General features: G+C 38.1%; 1 protein-coding gene across 1 annotated transcript in view; it reads left to right on the forward strand.

Moving 5' to 3' along the window:
• Positions 1-22,798, forward strand: part of zmat4a (zinc finger, matrin-type 4a) — a 231,403-nt gene that overhangs the window by 25,667 nt on the left and 182,938 nt on the right. Inside the window, exon 2 of the mRNA XM_059338096.1 lies at positions 16,013-16,114. Within this exon, the coding sequence (XP_059194079.1) occupies positions 16,013-16,114 (102 nt within the window). The remainder of the gene's footprint in view (positions 1-16,012; positions 16,115-22,798) is intronic.

The raw sequence follows: 22,798 nt of genomic DNA on the forward strand, positions 1-22,798 counted from the left end.
AAAACGTTCAAATAAACTGTCATTAAGTGAAAATACAGTGAAATGGTCAAAGTTATGAGACCAAACCGCTAAACCTCCTTTTTTTATATCTATATAACGTTACATATAACTTTATTGACTCGTTGCCGTGGATACGCATTGTTCTGCTTCTCTCCTGATGACGGCTCGCCTTGTTAGTGACCTGTCAATCAAAGGTAGCCCCGCCCCAAATCATATTACTTTACTAGTTATTTACTAGTGATTAAGACCATAGTGTTGTCCTAAAAAAATGTTCTGAGGTAATAAATCAAGTTAGAAGTTTTCTCATTTTGCATTGAAATGAATGGACAGAAATGTTTTTGCAGCCAACCTTAGCGCCCCCTGCTGGAATTTTTGGTAGAATTCAGCTTAAGGCACTTCCTGGTTTGCCTCCCTGCTCAGACCTGGGGGGTTGCCGCCTGGTTTTTAGCCAAGGTAGTGGTGGTCTGTAGGGATGGCAATGTCACTTGTTCTTGTTGAATTTATATAAAGCACCACCACAAGGTTAACTTGTTTAATTTAAAATAATGTATCTTAAAGTGGCAATCATTATGAAGGAAATATTGATTGCACAATGTAATTGCTATAGAATAATGACACCATCAGCGTTTAGATTAGTTCCCAAAAAGCCTTGCTTTTACTATCCCATCTGCCAACAAGTGGTGAGAAAGAAGGCTGGATTTATGGGACAAAGTAGGTTTTTATGACTTGTGCCTATACTTATGATGGTAGTAAAATAATAAAGTGAAGGCTCCGTAGTCTGAACCAAGATGGCACATTGTCAAGTCACAGTGCATTCAGGCATCACTATACTTCCATTATGTCCTTTTACAATAAAAGCTCAGCCGAGAGCATTTGGCTAATAAATAACTCAACAAAATAGTTTGGAACTAAACAAAATTGCTTACAACTCAACAAAAAAGCTTACAGTAGGCATCCCCATGTAGTGAAAATAGCAAACGATGGAATCAGCACTGAGGTGGGGATAAAAAACCAGGACTAGCAAATACTTCTTCCTAGAACAGTAAGAACATCAGCTTGGTGTCTGTCTTGCAGCCTTTTATTTCACAAAGCTTTATAAAGGCCAGTCCAAGATTTACTCTGATCTGGCGGCTTCTTTCTCAGCCACTTGGCCTCTCCTTCTCTCCTCTTGCTTCCTCCCACATCATCCTTTTTTGTTTCATTTCTCCTCTGCCATGATGTTGATAGAGGCAGCTGAACCCGGGTCAGTTTCCAGCCTGCCTGGCTGCGGTTCAGACACAACACCGCCAACAAACCCCGCCAGCATTTCTCCACACATTGTTTAACATTTTTTTCTGCTTACTTTCTTTGTGAAAGAAACTGTCCTCTGATTGTCCTCTTAGAAGTTTGAATCTTGAGTGGAATTAGTGCCATTCTCAGACACATATGTAGGTAGTCATTAGTGAGCCTGGAATGGTACTTAGGGTTCAATAATGCTCATCATAGGGCTGCATGATCATGGCCAAAATGATAATCACGATTATTCATCATGTTAGGGAAAACATCTGTATTTTTTTAAGGGGAATACTATGATACTAAGGGAAGTGAAACTTCAGCAAAATGCAGCATAAACAAAATGTTTGATCTTATTAGTTAACTACAAATGCCTGTAAAACATAATAGGACTGTGCATAGGTGCCGAATTGGGTTAAACAGTGTAGATATAAGATCTGATGGAATCATATTGTGAACAGACTGTGTGTTCCACATGGCTACTTAATATTCATGATTCGTGATCATGGTGTCATGGTGTCTGCAGGCGTAAACCTACCTAAATAACCTAACAAATATCATATATCGGTCTATCTCTATGAAAAACATTTTCTTTCATTCACTCACAGTCAAAAATAAGAGTCCGTTGCTGCACAAAGGCTCACCATGCACCATTACTGGAGTGCCCGTAGGTCCATAGTGCTTTTATTAAAAGTAATGTAGTCAGTATTTGTTGGTGTGATGGACAATGAAACAATGTAGGACCACAGTTTAAAATCTGTCTCCTTTACACTTGCCATTGGTCTTCTTTTCTTTTTTTTTTTTTACATTTTGTCTTTATTTAGAATCACATTACAACAGTCATCACCGTTATGATAACTGGCATTGTGATCCATATTTTCAGATTTGTATCTAGTTATAAACAAACAAACAGAAGTTGGGGGTGTTTCCATCTACAGTAAGTAGTAAAAAACAGATTTTAAAAAAAAGTTACACAATATTAAACAGAAGAAGGGCGTTTCGGGGCGATGTACAATCTCCACTTCTCCCAGATTTCCTCAAATTTGGCTTTTTGAATGTCATAGATGATGTCATACCACTCGTCTATAGATGGGCTGTCTGGCTTAAGCCATTTCCTTGTTATAGCTTTTTTAGCAGCTACACTCAGTATGCCAAAAAGGTATTTTGTGTTTTTATTTGAGGATGTAGAGTGCAGAAGCCCAAAAAGAAATTAATCCCAATTAAAAGCAAAGTTTGTCCCAAATATTGTCACCACTTCTATGTAGATCTTACGCAAGAAAGCATTTACATGTGGACAGGCCCAGAACAAGTGATAATGATTTGCCTCCTGGGAGCCACACTTTCTCCAACAGCTGGAAGAACCTGAGTGATGTGACTGCTGAACTGGTGTAATAAAGAATCTACTGAGACTTTTCCAGCCAAACACACCAAATTTCCTCCGTAATGTGACTATTAGTATCCCTTTCCCATTTTTGTTTAATGTAGGTGCTACTTGCTGTTTTAATTCCCTGAAGTCCCTTTTAGTCTAGAGGTGATTTTAAGGCCTGGCCATTGGTCTTGTTGTAAATGGTAAATGGACCTGCACTTATAAAGCACTTTTCTAGTCGATTTGCGACCACTCAAAGCTCTTTACACTACAGACTATGCTCATTCACCCTTTCACACACACATTCATACTGGTGGCAGAGGCTACTAAACGGTGCCACCTGCCACCATTGGGAATTCATTCACACACCGATGAACGCAGCATCAGGAGCAATTTGGGGTTCAGTATCTTGCTCAAGGATACTTCAGCATGTAGGCTCAGGGATCGAACCACCAACCCTTCAGTTGGGTGCCAACCGACTCTACCAACTGAGCCACAGCCGCCCTATATAGCTGTGTGATGAGCTGCTCAGGATCTGATCTCATCCAAACCCAACCTGACCTGTCCTGGGTTAAAGGGGACCTCGTGCTGAGGAAAGTATGAGTTCAGTTCATCTATGTGGCCGTTTATCCAGCTTGCCAACCTGACACCATCCCTAATGAATTACAAGTGACCTTTTACAGAGCGAAGCACTCGCTGCTGTGACCTCCCTTCATGTCTGCACTCTTTCCCTCCCGCTGTTTTATCAGCCATTTTTTTTTTAAATTCCCCACCCCCACCCCGGCCCAGCCCCTCCTGCCTCAGGCTCCCAGCTCCGCATGGCTGGTCCTAGTCAGAGACAGATGGTAAACAGTGTTGACTAGGTGTGAGAAACAAGCTGGCGTCCTGCTAATTTGATCGTCAACACGAGCCACTCGGCGTTGTTCCCTCTAAGACTTCTCTGTCCCGTGTTTCTCCTCCACCACAGTGCAGCAGTACGGTTTGTATAATGAGCTGACGGTGCTGTAACAGTGTTAACAACAGCTGCTCTGATCAGATATTGATGATTGAATTGTGTAGAGAACCCCCTGTTGGTTTACACCGTGATGCTCTCCTTTATCCAATTACACTGGGGGAAAATTAATATTTTTCTCAGCATCTCATTTAGAACAGAGTCAACCTCTTGCAATTACAGTGTAGTATCTGACAGTAAAATCCATTAGCTTAATGAATTGATCGCCAAGGAGAGGGACATTTTAATTTAGTGAGCGGTGGTTGCTCTTTGCAGAGCTCTACTTCACACTCAGGCAGCACTTTTCCTGCCTCCCTGCTTGTGCTGACAGACTGGAGGTCGAGGAGAAAGTGATGGTGTCAAGAAAAGGGTTAAAAGACGATTCTGATGTACTACAACTTGGGTCTTTTTTTCATAGTTTTGGCTATCAATCCTGTTCTAGTTAATTGCTTAGTGAATGCCGTGAAGAAGTCTGACGCAGCAAGAAACCTGAGCTGATCAGACCCTTTTTGAAGTCCCCAGGTTAAGGTTGGTAGAAAACTAACTGTAACATTCATCACAGATTAGCTCACTTTCAGTTTATCTTTAAATAATTATTTGAAACCCACTGTAATGCAAGGCAGCATTTTGGATTCAACACAAATATCTTGGCCAGTCAGGGTCATCACTATGTTCCCTGAGTTATTTATTCACCGTAGCAACACATAACATAGGAGCCTTTTTCTGAAAAAGGGTCCTATGTTCCCCGTAATCTATCAATCTTTACAGTAGACTCTCAGCAGCCAGCAGGCCTACCGTCTCATGGCCACCTTAGCTCAAGCAGCACAAAACTACATTTGCACAGCAGCTACTTTCTGGTTACTTTGCAGTTCATTTTTTGGCTTTTTAAATAGGGTTAGGGTTAGGGTTAGGCCTATTTGCCATGGAATTTGGCAGTAATGGTGGAAAAAGTAACAGACCGGGGAACAGCAGGTAAAAAGGGTCCTATGGTACAACATAGACACGCTCCTGGCCAGTCTAGTGACTGACTTTGTGAAACCCCAGTAGTCATATGAGCAGTCCGGAGCCGGCTTTTGTCTTTTTTTTTGTAGTACCCTGTAGAAGAGCAGGGTCTTCTTTCTCCCCTGAAAACAGCCTGGTTACTGATTGGATAGATCGCTAAGCAGGATGTGACGTAGTACTCTACACGACAACAACACACGACATTTGTTAAAACCAGCGAAGCAGTGTTCCCAACTTAGCCACTTTGTTGCTAAATTTTGCGACTTTTCAGACCCCCTTAGACTATTTTTTAAGAAAGCGACTGGAGACAAATCCAGCGACTCCTTCTTACTCTTCTTAAGAAGAGCCTCAGTTAGCTACACTTAGCTCTGTAGCAGTACAGTGTGTATGTGCTAACAGGCTAACAGTTATCTCTGTAGCAGTACAGTGTGTATGTGCTAACAGGCTAACAGTTAGCTCTGTAGCAGTACAGTGTGTATGTGCTAACAGGCTAACAGTTAGCTCTGTAGCAGTACAGTGTGTATGTGCTAACAGGCTAACAGTTATCTCTGTAGCAGTACAGTGTGTATGTGCTAACAGGCTAACAGTTAGCTCTGTAGCAGTACAGTGTGTATGTGCTAACAGGCTAACAGTTAGCCTGTTAGCACATACACACTGTACTGCTACAGAGCTAACAGTTAGCTCTGTAGCAGTACAGTGTGTATGTGCTGCTGCTGCAGGAGGTGTTCACTTAGCGATCTCTGTTTGTTTACAACAAGCACCAGACACTCTGTGAATTAACGGCATCGCTAACTGTGCACCATCACTATGTTTATGATCAGCAGAGACTCTGTGCATAATTAGCCATGCTGCTTTCAGCTGCTGACGTTATGCACAGTTAGCGACGGTGAAAACCAAACGTCACCTCCAGAGTCTCTAAATCCCTCTGGGGGCTAACTAGTAGTGGAGACACAGAATGAGCACTCTTTTGAGAGGGCGTGGCCTGAGACTTTCCCCCTAGTGGAAACACGGATATTATTTATAGGGTTTCCTCCAGTGGATTGCATGTTTGGTGGTGTATGAAGCCCAAGCATCAGGAATTTTTGAAATCCCATTCTCAAGCTGTTTTTTTTAAACTAAATTGTGTCATACACATAGCAAACTCCTTTAAGAGGTGGCAGTGTGTAGGTTGTTTGGGTGAAGTTGATTGTTCAGTTGAGAGAGTGTTTGTGACGTTAAGTATAAAGTAACCAACCGGCAGTAACCTTATAGCTGTGAATGTCAGGAGTATGGACGACAACAACTACAGCATTTTATCAAACTTTCAAAAACAACAAACTTCAGTGCTGTGTATAGCTTCGATATGGCTGTGTCTGTGAAATAACGTGGTGACAGAGTCACTCACCTGGGTTCCAGTGTCTTTAGCATGTAGCTGAAACCCTCATTTTCCACATTGTTGTATGACCTCAAGTCTGTGCAAATGAAGAAAGTAAAGGATTGTGTTATTTTCTCTGCGCGTTCTGAACTGGGAGACAGCCATGTATAAAGAGGAGACTTGTGGGAACACAGAGAGCCTGTTTTCATTGAGACAGCGAGCTTTGAAAATCACCATGTAACGTCAAACAATAGCCTAACTTTGCAGCATTATTTCAACAACTTCCCTACACTGAAGCACATGGTGCCTATAGACTCCTTAGATCTTCTAGTTTCATATGATACCAGTATCTCCAGTATATTCCCAATGCAGCTTCTGAGAAAAAAAAAAAAAAAGGCAAAAATACAGACGGCCGTCAGATGCTTGGCAGCCATGAATCAATATCATATTTCCACCCAAAATATCGCGATACTATGCTGTATCAGTTATCCCCCAGTAACCTTATAGCTGTGGACGTCAGGAGTGGGCATCACCAGAAGTCCCACCATGTGATATTATCACTATATTTAAGTCACAATATATTTAAGTCACGATATATTATTGCGATTTTAAACATTTCGCGATATGTGATTATTGTGATAACGAGTGAATGTTATGTTCCCAGTGGAAAAGTTATCGCTTTTATCTAATAAAACACAGTTTTCAGTCTGTTCATCTCAAGTTTAGTGGATCAAACTGAATTATTTGTATTACAGCCCACATAGTCCAACTTCACTGAATCAGACGTCTGTCCACTACTATTCTGGTATTTTGAACAATGCAACTGGTACAAAAACTTACAGAGTAACAGCTATTTTAGTAATACGCCACCCTCTAACAACTCTCCTGGCAGAAACCCTGATGCGGCTGAACTTTCGGCTTGTCTGGTCTGCTGTTCTTGCTCCATCATCGATTGTTCAGCAATTATTTTTGTGAACACAATGTTATCAGGACGGACAGAAATGATGGCCAAAACCATTAAAATGATTAATAAGAAGTTGTGTTTCTCCCAGAGCTGAGCACTCTGCAGCAACAATGACATGATTACTGGCTCTATGCAGACTAAAGTTAGGGTCATAGTTCAGATCCTCACAATGGACACAGCTCAGTGTTTCCTCTGCAGCATGATGCTGCATCATTGAGACATACAACAGAAATAAACACAAACTGTACGGTTTACTTACGGTGGCCCCTGAAGTCACAACAGCAAATCAGAAAACACAGCAACAAAACAGAAAACACAGACAAATCAGAAAACACAACAACAAAACAGAAAACACAGACAAATCAAAAAACACAACAACGAATAAAAAAACACAAAGACATAAAAAGAAACACAACAACAAAACAGAAAACACAACTACAAATCAAAAACACAACAACAATACAGGAAACAACAACAATACAGAAAACACAACGACAAATCAAAAAACACAACAACAAAACAGAAAACAAAAACAAAACAGAAAACACAACAACAAATCAAAAACACAACAACAATACAGGAAACAACAATAAAACAGAAAACACAACAGAAAATCAAAAAAAGAACAACAATACAGAAAACAACAATAAAACAAGAAACACAACAACAAATCAAAAAACACAACAACAAAACAGAAAACACAACAACACAGAAAACACAACGACAAATCAAAAAACACAACAAATCAAAAAACACAACAACAAATCCAGGAAGAGTTGTCTGTTTTGTTGTGTTTTTTGATTTGTTGTTGTGATTTGCACTTCAGGGCCACCGTAGTTTATTTATTTTCTTTATCTGTTTATTTCATATTGCAGCATCAGGAGAGTTCAGTCCCAAACAAACCGACCAGGAATGAACCTTTCCTCTGGCTGTTAAAATAATAAAATGTGAGATAAGAGTTGTTTTCCTTCCCAGCCTGCTGCTGCTGCTGCACCTCCTCATGCTGCTGCACCTCCTCGTGCTGCTGCACCTCCTCATGCTGCTGCACCTCCTCATGCTGCTGATGCTTCTGTTTCCTAACAGAATTTAGGGTGATTATTAATCATTCATTTCCAGCATCTGTGCACCGCTGAAACAGGCTGTGTGCCCAACACTGGCACCAGCTGATAGAGCTCTCAAAGCCTCTCATTTATGTTGTTTGTCCTGTAGAAAGAGAACAGGAAGCAGCTCTGCTCTCCACTGATTACAACACGAGGAGGAGAGCAACATCCTGATTTATTTATATTTATCTTCCTCCCTTGACTTTTGTCTGCAGACATGATACCTCCTGACATGTTTCATCCTTCTCCAGTCAGTCTGCCGTGTCCTCTGGGCCAGGAGTTCTCAACCTTTTTGAGTCGCGACCGCCAATCTAACATCATGTTGTCTCACTGAACAGAATCTCACAATCAGATCAGACAAACTCAGTTGATACGACGCATTTTGGACAAATAATGAAGCAGACAACAACTAAAACATCTCTCTGTCTGTGCATTTATATATTTTTTTGTAACAGTCAGCTTCAAGCCAGAGACTCCTTGTAAAGTAATAACTTGCTAATTTGGGATTTGTCAGAAAAGACACAAAATTACTAGCCTGGCTAACACCAGACTATTCTCAAATGAGGTCTAGTCTGGCAACGAGTTATGTATTTCTCCGTAGAGGAGGCGTGGTTTACGATCCTCCAGAGCCGTTTATTGGGCGCTTAGAATGTCTATCAAAGCGTCTGTAGGTAGCTCTTAGCCAATCAGATCAGTTATACCAGATGACGTAGTAGAGCAACAGAGATGGATGTTTGTTGTGTGTGTGTCTGTGAGAGAGTGTTGCTGCTGCTTTGCTTCTCCAGTTCTCGCTTTCTGCAAGATTATTTATTTTTACTCCTTATTCCCCCTCATGTCATTCAGCCACACACATCCACTGATTTTATGGGCAATAAACAAGCTGCTGCGGGTCTCTCGGCGGCTCCGCTGTCCGCGGTAGCGGGGCAATTAGCCGTTAGCGGCTATTAGCGGCTATTAGCTATTAGCCGCTAACGGCGCTAATTGCCGCTAGCTACGCTAATAGCCCCGCTACCATAACGCCGGTGATCTCAGCGGAGCCGCCGAGAGACCTTTCGCCTTTCAACTTTGGCTTTAAACTATTTAAAACACCATCTACAGCTAAAGAGAGTTTCGCGTCTGCAGCAGCCATGTTGGATCCGGAAAACTACAAGCTTCCAAGTGCCGAGTAGTACGCGTCATCGTCTTGCCGTCCCTCCCCGCTCTGTGATTGGATCCCTAAAACAGGGCTAAGAATGGGCCCTAGTTTCCAGACTCCGCCGCAGTTCGAAATTAAATTCGAGCGCGCAAGGCAGTCTGGGTATACCCAGGCTACAAAATTACCCAAAAAAGAATCAAATTGACCAAAAAATTACATAAAGTTAAGCAAAAAAGGACTCAAATTGACCACAAAATGACAAAAAATGACCAGAAAGATACAAAATAACCCAAAAGGCACACATCGACCACAAAATGACCAGAAAAAGACACAAAATCACCAAAAAAGACACAAAATGACCAAAAAAGACACAAAATGACAAAAAAAAAACACAAAATGGGCAAAAAAGACACAAAATGACTGAAAAAAGACAAAATTACAAAAAAAACACACAAAATGGGCAAAAAACACACAAAATGACCAATAAAAGACAAATTTACTAAAAAAAACAAACACAAAATGACCAAAAAAAGACACAAAATGACCAGAAAAGACACAAAATTACTAAAAAAAAAAACCCACAAAATGGGCAAAAAAGACATTCAGTGACCCAAAAGACTAAAACACATTAACACATGAACACTTTAACACAGTGGAGACAGAGCTGACTTCCAAAATGATTTGGCGACCCCAATCGGGGTCCCGACCCCCAGGTTGAGAACAGCTGCTCTGGGCTGCAGGGCTCAGAGAGCAGCAGAGAGCTCCTGCTGTAACTCTGCTGAGCTCCTAGGACACTAAAGGCGCTAAATGCTAAAGATGAAAAGAAAGTCTGAGACCTGAAGGTCATCCTGTTGTGTTGGCAAGTAACAGCAGCGCAGGAAACCAAAGAAATGTTTGAGGTGATGCCAGTAAAATATGATATTACCAGACACAAAAAGCATTTAAATTAATAATAATTAAAGTTTATTATTACCCATTAGTACGGTGGCCCTGAAGTGTAATTCACAACGGCAAATCAGAAAACACAACAACAAAACAAAAAAACACAACAACAAAACAGATAACTCTTTTTTGATTTGTTGTTGTGTTTTTTGATTTGTTGTGTTTATTGATTTGTTGTGTTTTAATGATGTGTCGTTGTGTTTCTGTTTTGTTGTGTTTTCTGTTTTGTTGTTGTGTTTTTTGGATTTGTTGTCGTGCTTTCTGTGTTGTTGTTGTGTTTTCTGTTTTGTTGTTGTCTTTTTTTATTTGTTGTTGTGTTTTCTGTTTTGTTGTTGTGTTTTTTGATTTGTTGTTGTGTTTTTTGATTTGTTGTTGTGTTCTTTGATTTGTTGTTGTGTTTTCTGTTTTGTTGTTGTGTTTTTTGATTTGTTGTTGTGTTTTTTGATTTGTTGTTGTGTTCTTTGATTTGTTGTTGTGTTTTCTGTTTTGTTGTTGTGTTTTTTTATTTGTTGTTGTGTTTTCAATTTTGCTGTTGTGTTCTTTGATTTGTTGTTCTGTTTTTTGATTTGCCGTTGTGATTTGCACTTCAGGGCCACCGTACTTGTGATACAATATATTGTGATTTAACTGTTTACCTGCATTTTGTGTCCACAATTGTTTTGTCAAATCAGAGAACATTCTATTCATCTCTCTTCAGTCTTTTTATTTCTCCACAATGAGAGTCAAACCCACAGACTGACAACAAAGTATCCAGTCAAACTGAACTCAACTGATATCAAACATGTTGGACGACAGCAACTGCAGCATTTTATCAAACTTTCCTCAACTTTTAGCTTCACTATCCAAGAATATGTTGGTGTATCTACAAACACCAGTCTAGCAGGTTTATGAGATTCATTTAAAATAATCTGAAGTCAGCACAATTTATATGCAAAACAACAAACCACAACAAAATTTGATGTAAAAGTTCATCAATTCAAAAACGCTCTGATATTGTGAGTGATATGATTAATATTCAGTTGTTATTTAGCCTTCCTGAGTCTCTGATTGGTCGTGTAGATTTTGATGTTCCAACTTGGTCCACCATGGTGATTTATTCATGCACACAAAGGAGACTGATTGGAAGCACTTGAAAGCACACGGAAATCATCTATACATATCCATATACACTGTAAAAAAAAACAAATGTTGTTTTTACGGTAAAAAACTGGCAGCTGTGATTGCCAGAACTTTACCGTAATAAATACAGTAGAACTTTTTAAAATATTACAATAAAAAGATATTCGTACTGTTGATTTCATGTTTAAGATCGTCATTTTATTCCATTTTTTACTGTAAAAAGTTTCAGAGGATATTTGGCTTTCCGGTATATTAACAATAAGGGTTTCTCAGCAGTTTTCGTATCACAAGTGGATGCTATTCAATCGTTAAAGAGTGCTGTTTTTGCAGAAATCTCCAAAATGTTGAATGTTTTTGATACCACACACAGCATGCTTTTTTATGGTGTTACTCAAGGACTTAGTGTGTTAATTTGGCATGTTGGAGGGATTTGCATCATCCTGCATCTGCATCAACTTCTGAAAAACAATAAAGCATGGGAATATTCTTAATATTCTTAAAATCATAACTTTCTAAGCCCTAATACACTTTGACAATATTCTAACTAACTACACTGCAAAAAAAGAAAAGTTGGGTTCAAAATTTCAAGGCAACAAACTTCGATAAAATTAAACTAAATATTTTAAGTTTTGTTTTTGAGTTTGCTCAACTCTGAATTTCTCTGGCACGATTGTAACGCCGCTATGAAATGTCAGCTAATGTTGTGACCACAATTTTGAGTTAGCATTGATACGCTAGCATCAATTAGCCGCTAGCATCAGTTAGCCGCTAGCGTCAGTTAGCCGCTAGCGTCAGTTAGCCGCTAGCTTTCGCTAATGACCAAATTTCACCGCTTTCCCGTATTTCCCAACAAAGAAATAAGAGTTATCAGAACTATTGTCCCTTGTTGTGAACCCCAACTTAAAGATATAAGTAACAACAACTCACCAACTTGTTTTTGAGCAGACAACTGGCTTCCTTTGTTGTGCTAACTTACATTATTGCCCTAAATGTCAATAATTTATATTTCCAAGTTTTACCAAATTAAATCACTGTTTTAGGCCAAAAAATACAAGTTGGCTTTCTTGCAGTGTACCTAACTAACTAACTAACTTTTATTACAGATTGTATGCGAAACAACAAACCACAACAAAATTAGTTGTATAAGTGATTTTCTTTTGGTTATTTTGTCTCCATTCTGAGTAAAGAATATTCATACAAGTTGGAGAGAGTCTGCTTTTACACCCACATGACCTCAATTCTCCTCCGTCCTGCTGCTTCTAATGAAGACGTGCCTGTGTAATGAGGATGAGTTGAGCCTGACTGCCTCCAAATATGAAATGTGAGCCCCTAATGGAAGCCGGGCTGAATTAGTAATAGAAAGCAGAGCTGGCTCAGCTGTGTCTGTGCAGAAGGAAATAAAGCTTTTAGCAGCCGTGCCACTCTGAATCCCCCTGCACAGCAACAAGTTCACTCATATATTTTAATGAATTTCCAGGAAAAACTTTTAGCGTGATCTGTCGTTGTTATTTATTCATCATCTTAAAATATAATTTTGGCTTCATTGCTTCAACTTTTAGTGGGATGTTTGATATGAAATGTTTTTTCTGACTCATTGCTTGCCAAAGCTGCTCAGCGTCTGTCACTAACTCAAAAGCTGGAGGTGATGAAATATTGATTAGCAGTGATGAAAGTATGAAATGAGATTATTGTTTACTTGCTCTGTTACGTCTCAGTCGGTTTGTCATGGCAAAGTAATGTCATGTGATAGTGACAAGAAAAAGCAAAAGACTAGTTATTTAATATTTTGGACATGACATTTATACCAATTTCCTTTTTATACCATTTTCAGAGGGGTGTGTATATTTATAAAGTTAAAAACCAGAACCAACACCAAATCACAATGCACCACGGTGACAGCTGTTAATTTATGGAACAAATTGGAGAAAGATTTAAAAACTTGCAATACCATTAACTTATTCAAAAAAGTATTTAAAAATAGGATGATTCATTTATATAAATTAGAGTAATGAGTGGTGACACGTGCTATGCGGCTACTATTTAGGAAAAAGAAAAATCAAGCAGCTTCTTTCTTTTCTCTCTTTTGTGACTGCTTATTTATTTTATTAATAAATAACAGAAATATACATTTCTAATTTTTAAATCAACTTGAGTTGTACCAGGGTAGGCGTAATAAGATGCTTCAGCCTTTTCCGTCCAAATGTCTATTATTAATTTTCTTTCTCTGTTTACTTATTGTTTACTTTGATCAATGTTTTTTTTTTTTTTTCTGGTTTCTTACTTCTGTTTTAATGACATGTATTGACCCAAATAAACGGATACGAAAGACAAACTCAACATGTGCCTTTGCTCTGTTTTATTTGCTTTTATCAGTCAATTAAAACAGGAAAATGGAAATAAAAATACAAACTAGAAAATTTCCTCTGTGGGAAATTTTGAAAGGGCCACGGGGGCTACTGCCGGTGTGTGTACACTATGATGAGATTCTTCAGAGATTTCAAACAATTAATACTAGTAATGTTATGATACTATTCCTTTTCAAGTATTTTTTTATACAGCAACCTATGCCCTTTAACCTCAAAATGTGTGTGTGTGAAACATTTGTATCTGGAGGAGTGTGCGCGCTTACGCGCGCATATGTGTATGTGTGTGTGTGTGTGTGTGTGCGTGCGTGTATCTTTAACTGTTATTACATTAAATGACCAGTGTGTGTGTGTGCGTGCGTGTATCTTTAACTGTTATTACATTAAATGACCATTGTGTGTGTGTGTGTGTGTGTGTGTGTGTGTGTGTGTGTGTGTGTGCGTGCGTGTATCTTTAACTGTTATTACATTAAATGACCAGTGTGTGTGTGTGTGTGTGTGCGTGCGTGTATCTTAAACTGTTATTACATTAAATGACCAGTGTGTGTGTGTGTGTGTGTGTGTGTGTGTGTGCGTGTGTGTATCTGTAACTGTGATCACATCAAAGCATCAAAGCGTTGGGGTCGACCAATCAGAGCAGAGCAATCAACGGAATTAACAGCTGTGGAATCTTCTGGCAGAGTGAAAGCAGCCAGAGGTGGGCAGAGTGAAATTTCTGGCCTCGAACAGAAAGCATTTTTGGCAGAACCATAATACCTATCATTGATCCGACTTCACTTTGAGCGTCCTGAGTTCTTCCTGAACCTCTACATATGTTTTTTTTTTTAAGAAAAATGAAAAAATAGCTTTGTCAGAGCGATCTAAAAAAACAGTTAAATCTCACTTTTTCCGAAATCTTCCTGCGTTTTTAATATGGGACCCAATGAGGCTGTTGGTGGTTTTGGTGGCGTATCTTTGCGTCGTACGCCCAAACTATAACTCTGACAGCTTTACCAGAGGATTGTGAGTGAGAAGACAAATTTTCCTACATTTCTATGTATAAATTATATCTGTACAGTGGAATTTGCGGCCTGGAGCGCAGTTTTCAAATTTATTTTTTGACAGTTTTACCTCTCCCTCTACACTCTGAGCGATGACATCACACACTCTGGCACGAACATTCCGTGCAATACACACCCATTATAATCTCAGAATTTCTCCAAAAATGATCATGGTCATTGAACAGGGATTGATAAAAAACTATATGACCTATATATGTGGATTAATACACCGATACACAAGACTTGTGTCTACTGTTTAAAGTTTAAATGGCTATTGCTGTATGGGACCAGTGCTCGGTGCGATTGCCCCGAGGCCCTAATAAGATAAAATAAGATACAGCAGGATAACAAAATAGATTAAAAAAAAAAAAAATTTAAAACCCACTTTTATTTACTGGTTTTTACCCAGCATGAGACTCTCTTTGTTTTAGTTGTTTTTGCTTGTTCTCTGTTTTTATTGTTGGTCTGTCCTGCCGTACAGCACTTTGTATCAGCTAACGCTGTCTTAAAGGGCTTGTAGAACCTGATAATGTAATAAATTCCAGATAATGTAATAAAGTGTATTTCCCAATGATGTAATACACTTTTTTACCAATAATGTAATAAAGTATTACATTAATGGAAGGTTTTTGATCAAATCAAAGATGGCGGAAAATCCAATATGGCCGAAAAACCCTATTGAGGATGCATTGAGCTGGGATTGGCCCAAGGGTTCCAGTGATACCTCGTTGGTGAAAAATGGATGAAAAACGGGTCAAAAGTTACTAAACATTCAACTTTGACCTGTTGGTGGCGCTAGAGCTGTTGAGCTAGAGTTGATACACAGTATCACCACTTGAACCCAAGTAAGTTCGTAAGTTAGTCAAAATTGCCACGACAGGAATTACTACATTATCAGGACTTGGGAAATGAAGGCTAACCTGATAATGTAATAACCTCCCATTAATGTTATACTTTATTACATTATTGGTAAAAAAGTGTATTACATTATTGGGAAATGCACTTTATTACATTATCGGGAAGTTATTACATTATCAGGTTTTATTACATTTTCACTGGACTCAAGTGCCGATTTTTATTACATTATCGGGAATTTATTACATTATCAGGTTCTACAGGGCTCTATAAATAAAGCTGATTTTTATTTGAACGAGCCTAAAGTTTTAATAAAATACTAGATTTTACCTCATTTTGTGGGCAGGGATCCAACACAGCACCCAAACATTTCATGCTTCCTGAAGCGTGTTGAATTTTTAAAACAAAAATGTCAGGTCTTTTCTATTTTCAACTGCTCAGCATTGTGTGTTGAGAGCGTTGCTGTAAAGTGCGTCCAGGTCAGTAACCGTGTCTGTCTCTTTCTGCAGATGAAGTCAACAGAGGTGGACCAAGGGCTTTTCACAGACAGCTACTGCAAAGTGTGCAGCGCTCAGCTCATCTCCGAGTCCCAGAGGGTCGCCCATTATGAGGTGAAGACGCCCCCCACATTACCTCACACGAGTCTGATACACTACACTCTTTTGTCATGAATGAAAGGCTGAGGGCTCGTGTTGTTTGGGCTCTTCCCCCAGAGACACTGGGCTGATCTATACACCTGAGCCCTGCAGCTGACAGACTGAATACACACAGCACACCTTAGTTTACCCACTTCTTATTTCAAAAAACCTCAGAGAGCTGCAATGGAAATTAAGGAATAACAGAATTAGAAAACCTAATATGCAACTGAAATGGTACACTGTAAAAAATGTCTGTAGATTTTACGATGATTTGATCCAGCTATTCTCAACCTTGGGGTCGGGACCCAAATTGGGGTCTTGAGATGATTTCTGGGGGTCGCCAAATCATTTTGGAAGTCAGCTCTGTCTCCACTGTGTTCATGTGTTAATGTGTTAATGTGTTTTAGTCTTTTTGGTCACTTAATGTCTTTTTTTGGTCATTTTGTGTCTTTTTTTGATCATTTTGTGTCTTTTTTGGTAATTTTGTTTCCTTTTCTGGTCATTTTGTGTCTTTTTTTTAGTAATTTTGTGTTTTTTTTGGTAATTTTGTTTCTTTTCTGGGTAATTTTGTTTCTTTTTTTGTTCATTTTGTCTTTTTTGGTTAATTTGTGTCTTTTTTTGGTCATTTTGTGTCTTTTGTAATTTTGTGTCTTTTTTGATCATTTTGTGGTAATTTTGTGTCTTTTTTTTGTAATTTTGTGTCTTTTTTTTGTAATTTTGTGTCATTTTGGTAATTTTGTGTCTTTTTTGGTAATTTTGTGTCATATTTTGGTCATTTTGTGGTCAATTTGTGTTTTTTTTGGTAATTTTGTTTCCTTTTTTTGGTCATTTTGTTTCTTTTTTGGGTGATCTGAACTGTGCGTGTGAGATTGTGTTCAGTGAGTGGGGGTCACGGACAACATGCATGTTAAATTGGGGGTCGCGACTCAAAAAGGTTGAGAACTACTGATTTGATCAAAGGAGCCAATCTGACTGCCAATCTCACAGTCAAATCGTGGCAGTGGTGGGAAATGTGGTTATGAAATATATGATGTATATATATACTATATGCTAGTATATCATATGCATATACAGTCTTTGCTAAAGGAACTGGTGAGGGCGCTAATTTTGGAAATGCATCTGTGGGACATATTTAAGAGTAGAAACAAAGACTTCTGAGCATTTGTTGCTTAAGTGGTAAAGTTGTCCCTGACTAAGGATTTCAATAGTCAAATCTGATTGGTTAAATCTTGATTTATCGTCAAATCTGTTTTTCTTTCTGCTAATGAATCTCCCTGGATTAGGATTAATGTATAAAAATAGCAAAGACAACAACATTATTGGCTGAGATGCATGTGACTAACACTGTGATTTCACAATAGACAGCATTGTATGATGTGTGTGTCACACTGAAAGAGAGCAGAAGAACAGACAGATGGAGATTTCAGACTCTTAGCCCACTTATTAGGGTTGTCACGATACAAACATTTTCAACTCGACACCGATACTCGATCCCATTTTCTATACCACAATGATAAAAACAAAGACCCCAAAATATAACAGGAAAAATGCAACATGTAAAAATGAACAGAACCACAGGTTAAATATTTATAATAAAAACAGTTGTGCAAAAAGAAACTGCAACTATGATAACAAGCTTCAGGTCTGAGGTAGTGCAGAAAATAAATAAATACAATAAACAATAACAATTAGAACAATATTAACAATTGATACTTTTTAAAATGAGTATCGTATCCAGATACAATGTTTTAGTATCGATACTTTTTTGAGTATCGATACTTTTGACAACCCTTCCATTTACTTTACATTATTGTAAATCAAACTTTCGGGCCAAATTTCGTTCACCCCGTTACACTTTACAATAACCAACTATGTAATGTTTATAGATGGTTTAGAGACCAATTATTAACCATTTACAAAGTGCTACACATATTTCATCTTTAAATGTTTTAAACCAATTTCTTAAAGGTAAATGAATCATTTCTAAGTCATTAACATACTTAATATGGTGTTAAAAATGTTATAATGAGTGCAACTAACACTATTAATAAACTATTAAATATAATCTATTGGTTTGTTAATGGTAAAGTAACTATAAACTTATATTAATATACCATCTATTTGCCATTTATAAATGATTTAGTTAGTTAAACATTAATACAAATATGTATTTACCATTCTAAATGGCCTATATACAGTTTATAAATGATGATTAAACATTAATAAACTCTAAATCTGTTTACCATTTATAAATGATGGTTATTGTAAAGTGTTACCAAAAGGAAAAAGAGAGCGAGCCCTATAGTTGACTGTGCCTCGCCCTGCTGATTTAAACAGAAAAATGGTTCATAAATTAAAAAAGTATTCAACGCTCTGATAATGTGAGTGATATGATTAATATTCAGTTGTTATTTAGCCTTCCTGAGTCTCTGATTGGTCGTGCAGTTTTTGATATTCCAACTTGGTCCACCATGGTGATTTATTCATGCACACAAAGGAGACTGATTGGAAGCACTTGAAAGCACACGGAAATCAACTATATATATCCATATACACTGTAAAAAAAACAAATGTTGTTTTTACGGTAAAAAAACGGCAGCTGTGGTTGCCAGAACTTTACCGTAATAAATACAGTAGAACTTTTTTAAATATTACGGTAAAAAGATATTGGCACTGTTGATTTTCACAGTTAAGATTGCCATTTTATTCCATATTTTAACATTTAAATAAAAAAAATTCCATCAAAAGAAACGCTGTTTTGCCATATAATTGTCAAGAAAATACTTTATAAATGCTGCATAAATTAAATATTTTACCATTAAATATTACCGTATATTTTTGTTAGATATATAGTGTTTAGTACATTTAAAAAGTATTTTAAAAAGAGCAAAAGTATTTTTTAAAAACATAGATGCAAAAATTACAGTGATGGCTTGTATATATATTACAGTACATTTTTCTTAAAAACACGGTGCCAGTGTATTATTTTTAAAAAAAAAGAGAGAACAGAAAACATATTACTAATAATAATAATGCACAAAATACAGACATTTAAGCCTGGCATAGTAAAAGGAGAGGAGAAAAAAAGGAAGAAGATAATAAAATAATAAATAAAAAAATAAAACAATAAATAAAATGGGGGCAATCAGACCAAAGAAGACAATATATATATAATATAATATAATGAGTCTTTTACTGTCATGGTTTAGCAGTTTTTCACTGTAAAATCTACAGACATTTTTTACAGTGTAGGTATAAAGATTTGTTGATAATGAGAAGTTACTGTGTAAAGTACCATCTTATTTGGCTTGACACACTCCTCAAGGGAACCTGGTCTCACAGGAATCCGTGAAATAGCCACAGATTCGCTTAACTCAAAATCCGTGGAATAGCCACGGAATCACTCAAATTTCCGTGAAACTGACACAGATTTGGCTACAATGCAAGTTAATGACAGTCATATCCCGTGGCTATTCCATGGATATTTGTTCCTATTGGTTTGTTCCAAGTCACGTGACTTTCAAGGTCCCGGCGGTCAGAACAAAAAACATGGCGGACAGTTCTCTCATTTTTAGTGAAAAAATCTATATTTTGACTTAGTTTCTGCATAAAAATGGATTTTGATCACATTTCTAGCAAGAAATATATGTTTTATTTTCTAAATATTCACTCAGTGAATGTACATCACTAATCACTTTGTATGTTGGAATAGCCACGGGATATGACTGGCATTAACTTGCATTGTAGCCAAATCCGTGTCTGTGTCAAATTTTGTGTCTTCTGGTCATTCTGTGTCTTTTTTGGTCATTTTGTTTCCTTTTTTTGGTCATTTTGTGTCTTTTTTTAGTCATTTGGTGTCTTTTTTTTAGTCATTTTGTATCTTTTTGAGGGGGAAACTTAAGGAAATATGCTGCTGCGTTGAATTATGGGAATGAAGGATCCAGCACTTTTTTGGAACTTCCTATTGGTTTGTGTCCATTTTTAGTGAAAAAAATCAATATTTTGACTTAGTTTTTGCATAAAAATGGATTTTGATCACATTTCTAACGAGAAATATATGTTTTATTTTCTAAATATTCACTCAGTGAATGTGCAATAGCCACGGGATATGACTGTCATTAACTTGCATTGTAGCCAAATCCGTCAGTTTCACGGAAATTTGAGTGAATCCGTGGCTATTCCACGGATTCCTGTGAGACCAGGTTGCTGAAGGACATTGTAGTGAAGTAGCCGGTTGGTCTCCTTGCCTCTGTTCCTGAGTGCTGTCAGCTAGAGGAGCTTCCTCTCTGCAGATGCTGCCTCTCACTCACTTTCACTTTGAATTAGACGAGCGGTGAGTCCGACTGGACAGTAAGAGGAGTTGAAAGGACTCATATGAACACTGTTGTCCTCTCTTTGGTTTTAGCAGGACGGCTGCTGGTTTCTCCTTCTGAGAGCAGGAGAAAACGACTGGAGACCTCGAGTCAGTTAGAATGTGATTGATTTTCTATTGTTGTTCCTCACAGAGAGCCGTTTAATGCTGAGGTGAAACATCATCAAAGGGAAACGAAGCTTTATTAATTCTATCTGACTGTGTCACTTTGTTCTAAGTTTGCATTACTTTGTCTTTGAGTGAACTTTTCTTCTGCAACAACAAACTGTGTTTCCTGCAGGGCGTTGTGCTCATTCTGCTGCTGTGGAGAGCTATTTAAAGTATTCCTAACTGTCCACGGGTAACAGGAGAACTGCTTTGTTCTTCGGGGCGTTGCAGGAGACAGGAAATGGCTGCACCAATCCCAATCAAATATTCATTTTGTTATTGTGTGTTGAATGCTGAATACAGCACTTGGCCTGTTGCCTCCTGGAGATGGGGCATATTTGGATTCTCTTTCAGCACAGTTAGGGTCTAATGCATGGTGACATGTTTGGGTCATGGTGACGACAGCAAGGAGAGAAAAACAGATGTGAATTAAACGTGAAAACTTTTCTTTCCTTCAGACAGAGGAGGCACTTTTGCACCTAAGATAATGTTCTAGTTTTTCATAGATTTGTTTATAATTATTCCTTTTATTCTGTGTCTGAGACTGCATGTTGAGCATTAAGACTGTGGTATGAATTATCTTTGAACAAAATATCTGTTTTTTTCAGTGTGACAGCAATTACTTAAGCAGTTACTCTTGTGGAGGTTTGTAAAACAGAATAAAAAGGCATCTACAATTATGATGAAGGGAAATTTACTTCATGATATGAATCATAATACATAGATTATGTTCTTTGAGTTCTTACCCTTCCGTGTGTGTGTGTGTGTGTGTGTCTGGCACCAGTTTATTACATACTTTTACGCTTCTTTGTTTGTTTTTAAAGTGTACCAACCTCAGGATGCATTGTGAGTTTTGACTAACTCATTAGTCTGTGTTGAAGACGGCCTGCTGTTGTAAATCTTGTCGGCTTAGTCTAAGCACCATGAAAGACATTTTTATATCCTAAACCTAAAAAGCCTAAATTTGCCCAGACCACTGCTCATGTAGAGACTCAGTCGGGGGCATCTGGGTCCTGCAGATACATAATACTCTTCTTGAGCTCCCTTTACCAAGGGCTGATTCCTGATAGATGTTTATACACTGCAAAAAAGCCAACTTGTATTTTTTGGCCTAAAACAGTGATTTAAGTTGGTAAAACTTGGAAATATAAATTATTGACATTTAGGGCAATAATGTAAGTTAGCACAACAAAGGAAGCCAGTTGTCTGCTCAAAAACAAGTTGGTGAGTTGTTGTTACTTATATCTTTAAGTTGGGGTTCACAACAAGGGACAATAGTTCTGATAACTCTTATTTCTTTGTTGGGAAATTCGGTCATTAGCGAAAGCTAGGGGCTAACTGATGCTAGCGGCTAAGTGATGCTAGCGGCTAACTGATGCTAGCGGCTAACTGATGCTAGCCGCGCTGCTTGTTACAGCTACAAGAGTAGCCATTAGCGTATCAATGCTAACTCAACATTGTGGTCACAACATTAGCTGACATTCATAGCGGCGTTACAATCGTGCCAGAGAAATTCAGAGTTGAGCAAACTCAAAAACAAAACTTAAAATATTTAGTTTAATTGTCCAACTTAAAATTTTATCGAAGTTTGTTGCCTTGAAATTTTTAGTTCACCCAACTTTTCTTTTTTTGCAGTGTAGGCGTTTCAGAAATGACAGACGCTACGAATCTCTTGTGCTGCATCGCCCACATTTCTTCTTGCTAGTGTCAGGAACAACTTTGCCGTAAACCGCCATTGTTGCAGCCAGAGTCAAGTTAACGTTCTTAACAGAAATTTATGGAGATGAGATTTCTGATTGGTTAATCTGGCTGGGGGCGGGGTTTATTCATACCTAGTTGTGATTGGTTAAAATGAAAACGGGTGGCGGGCTTCTTTTAAATACTTCTCAGTCATTCTTTCACTCCTTCCCTGTGGAGGCTTTAGGAGAGGATATAAGGAGGGGGAGTGGTTATAAATCTAAAGTCAAAGGTCAACACCTGTTGTGGATCAAAGTTCATCTTTTCCTTACTTCCTAGGGGTCAAAGGTCAACTAGATTAGGAGAGGATATAAGGAGGGGGAGTTAGGGCTGGGTGATATATCGATAAAAAAAATATATCGATATATTTCTAAAGGTGATATGGAATTAGATCATATCGC

This window comes from Centropristis striata, chromosome 7 (assembly GCF_030273125.1).
Source record: "Centropristis striata isolate RG_2023a ecotype Rhode Island chromosome 7, C.striata_1.0, whole genome shotgun sequence".
In the NCBI taxonomy this organism is placed as follows: domain Eukaryota; kingdom Metazoa; phylum Chordata; class Actinopteri; order Perciformes; family Serranidae; genus Centropristis; species Centropristis striata.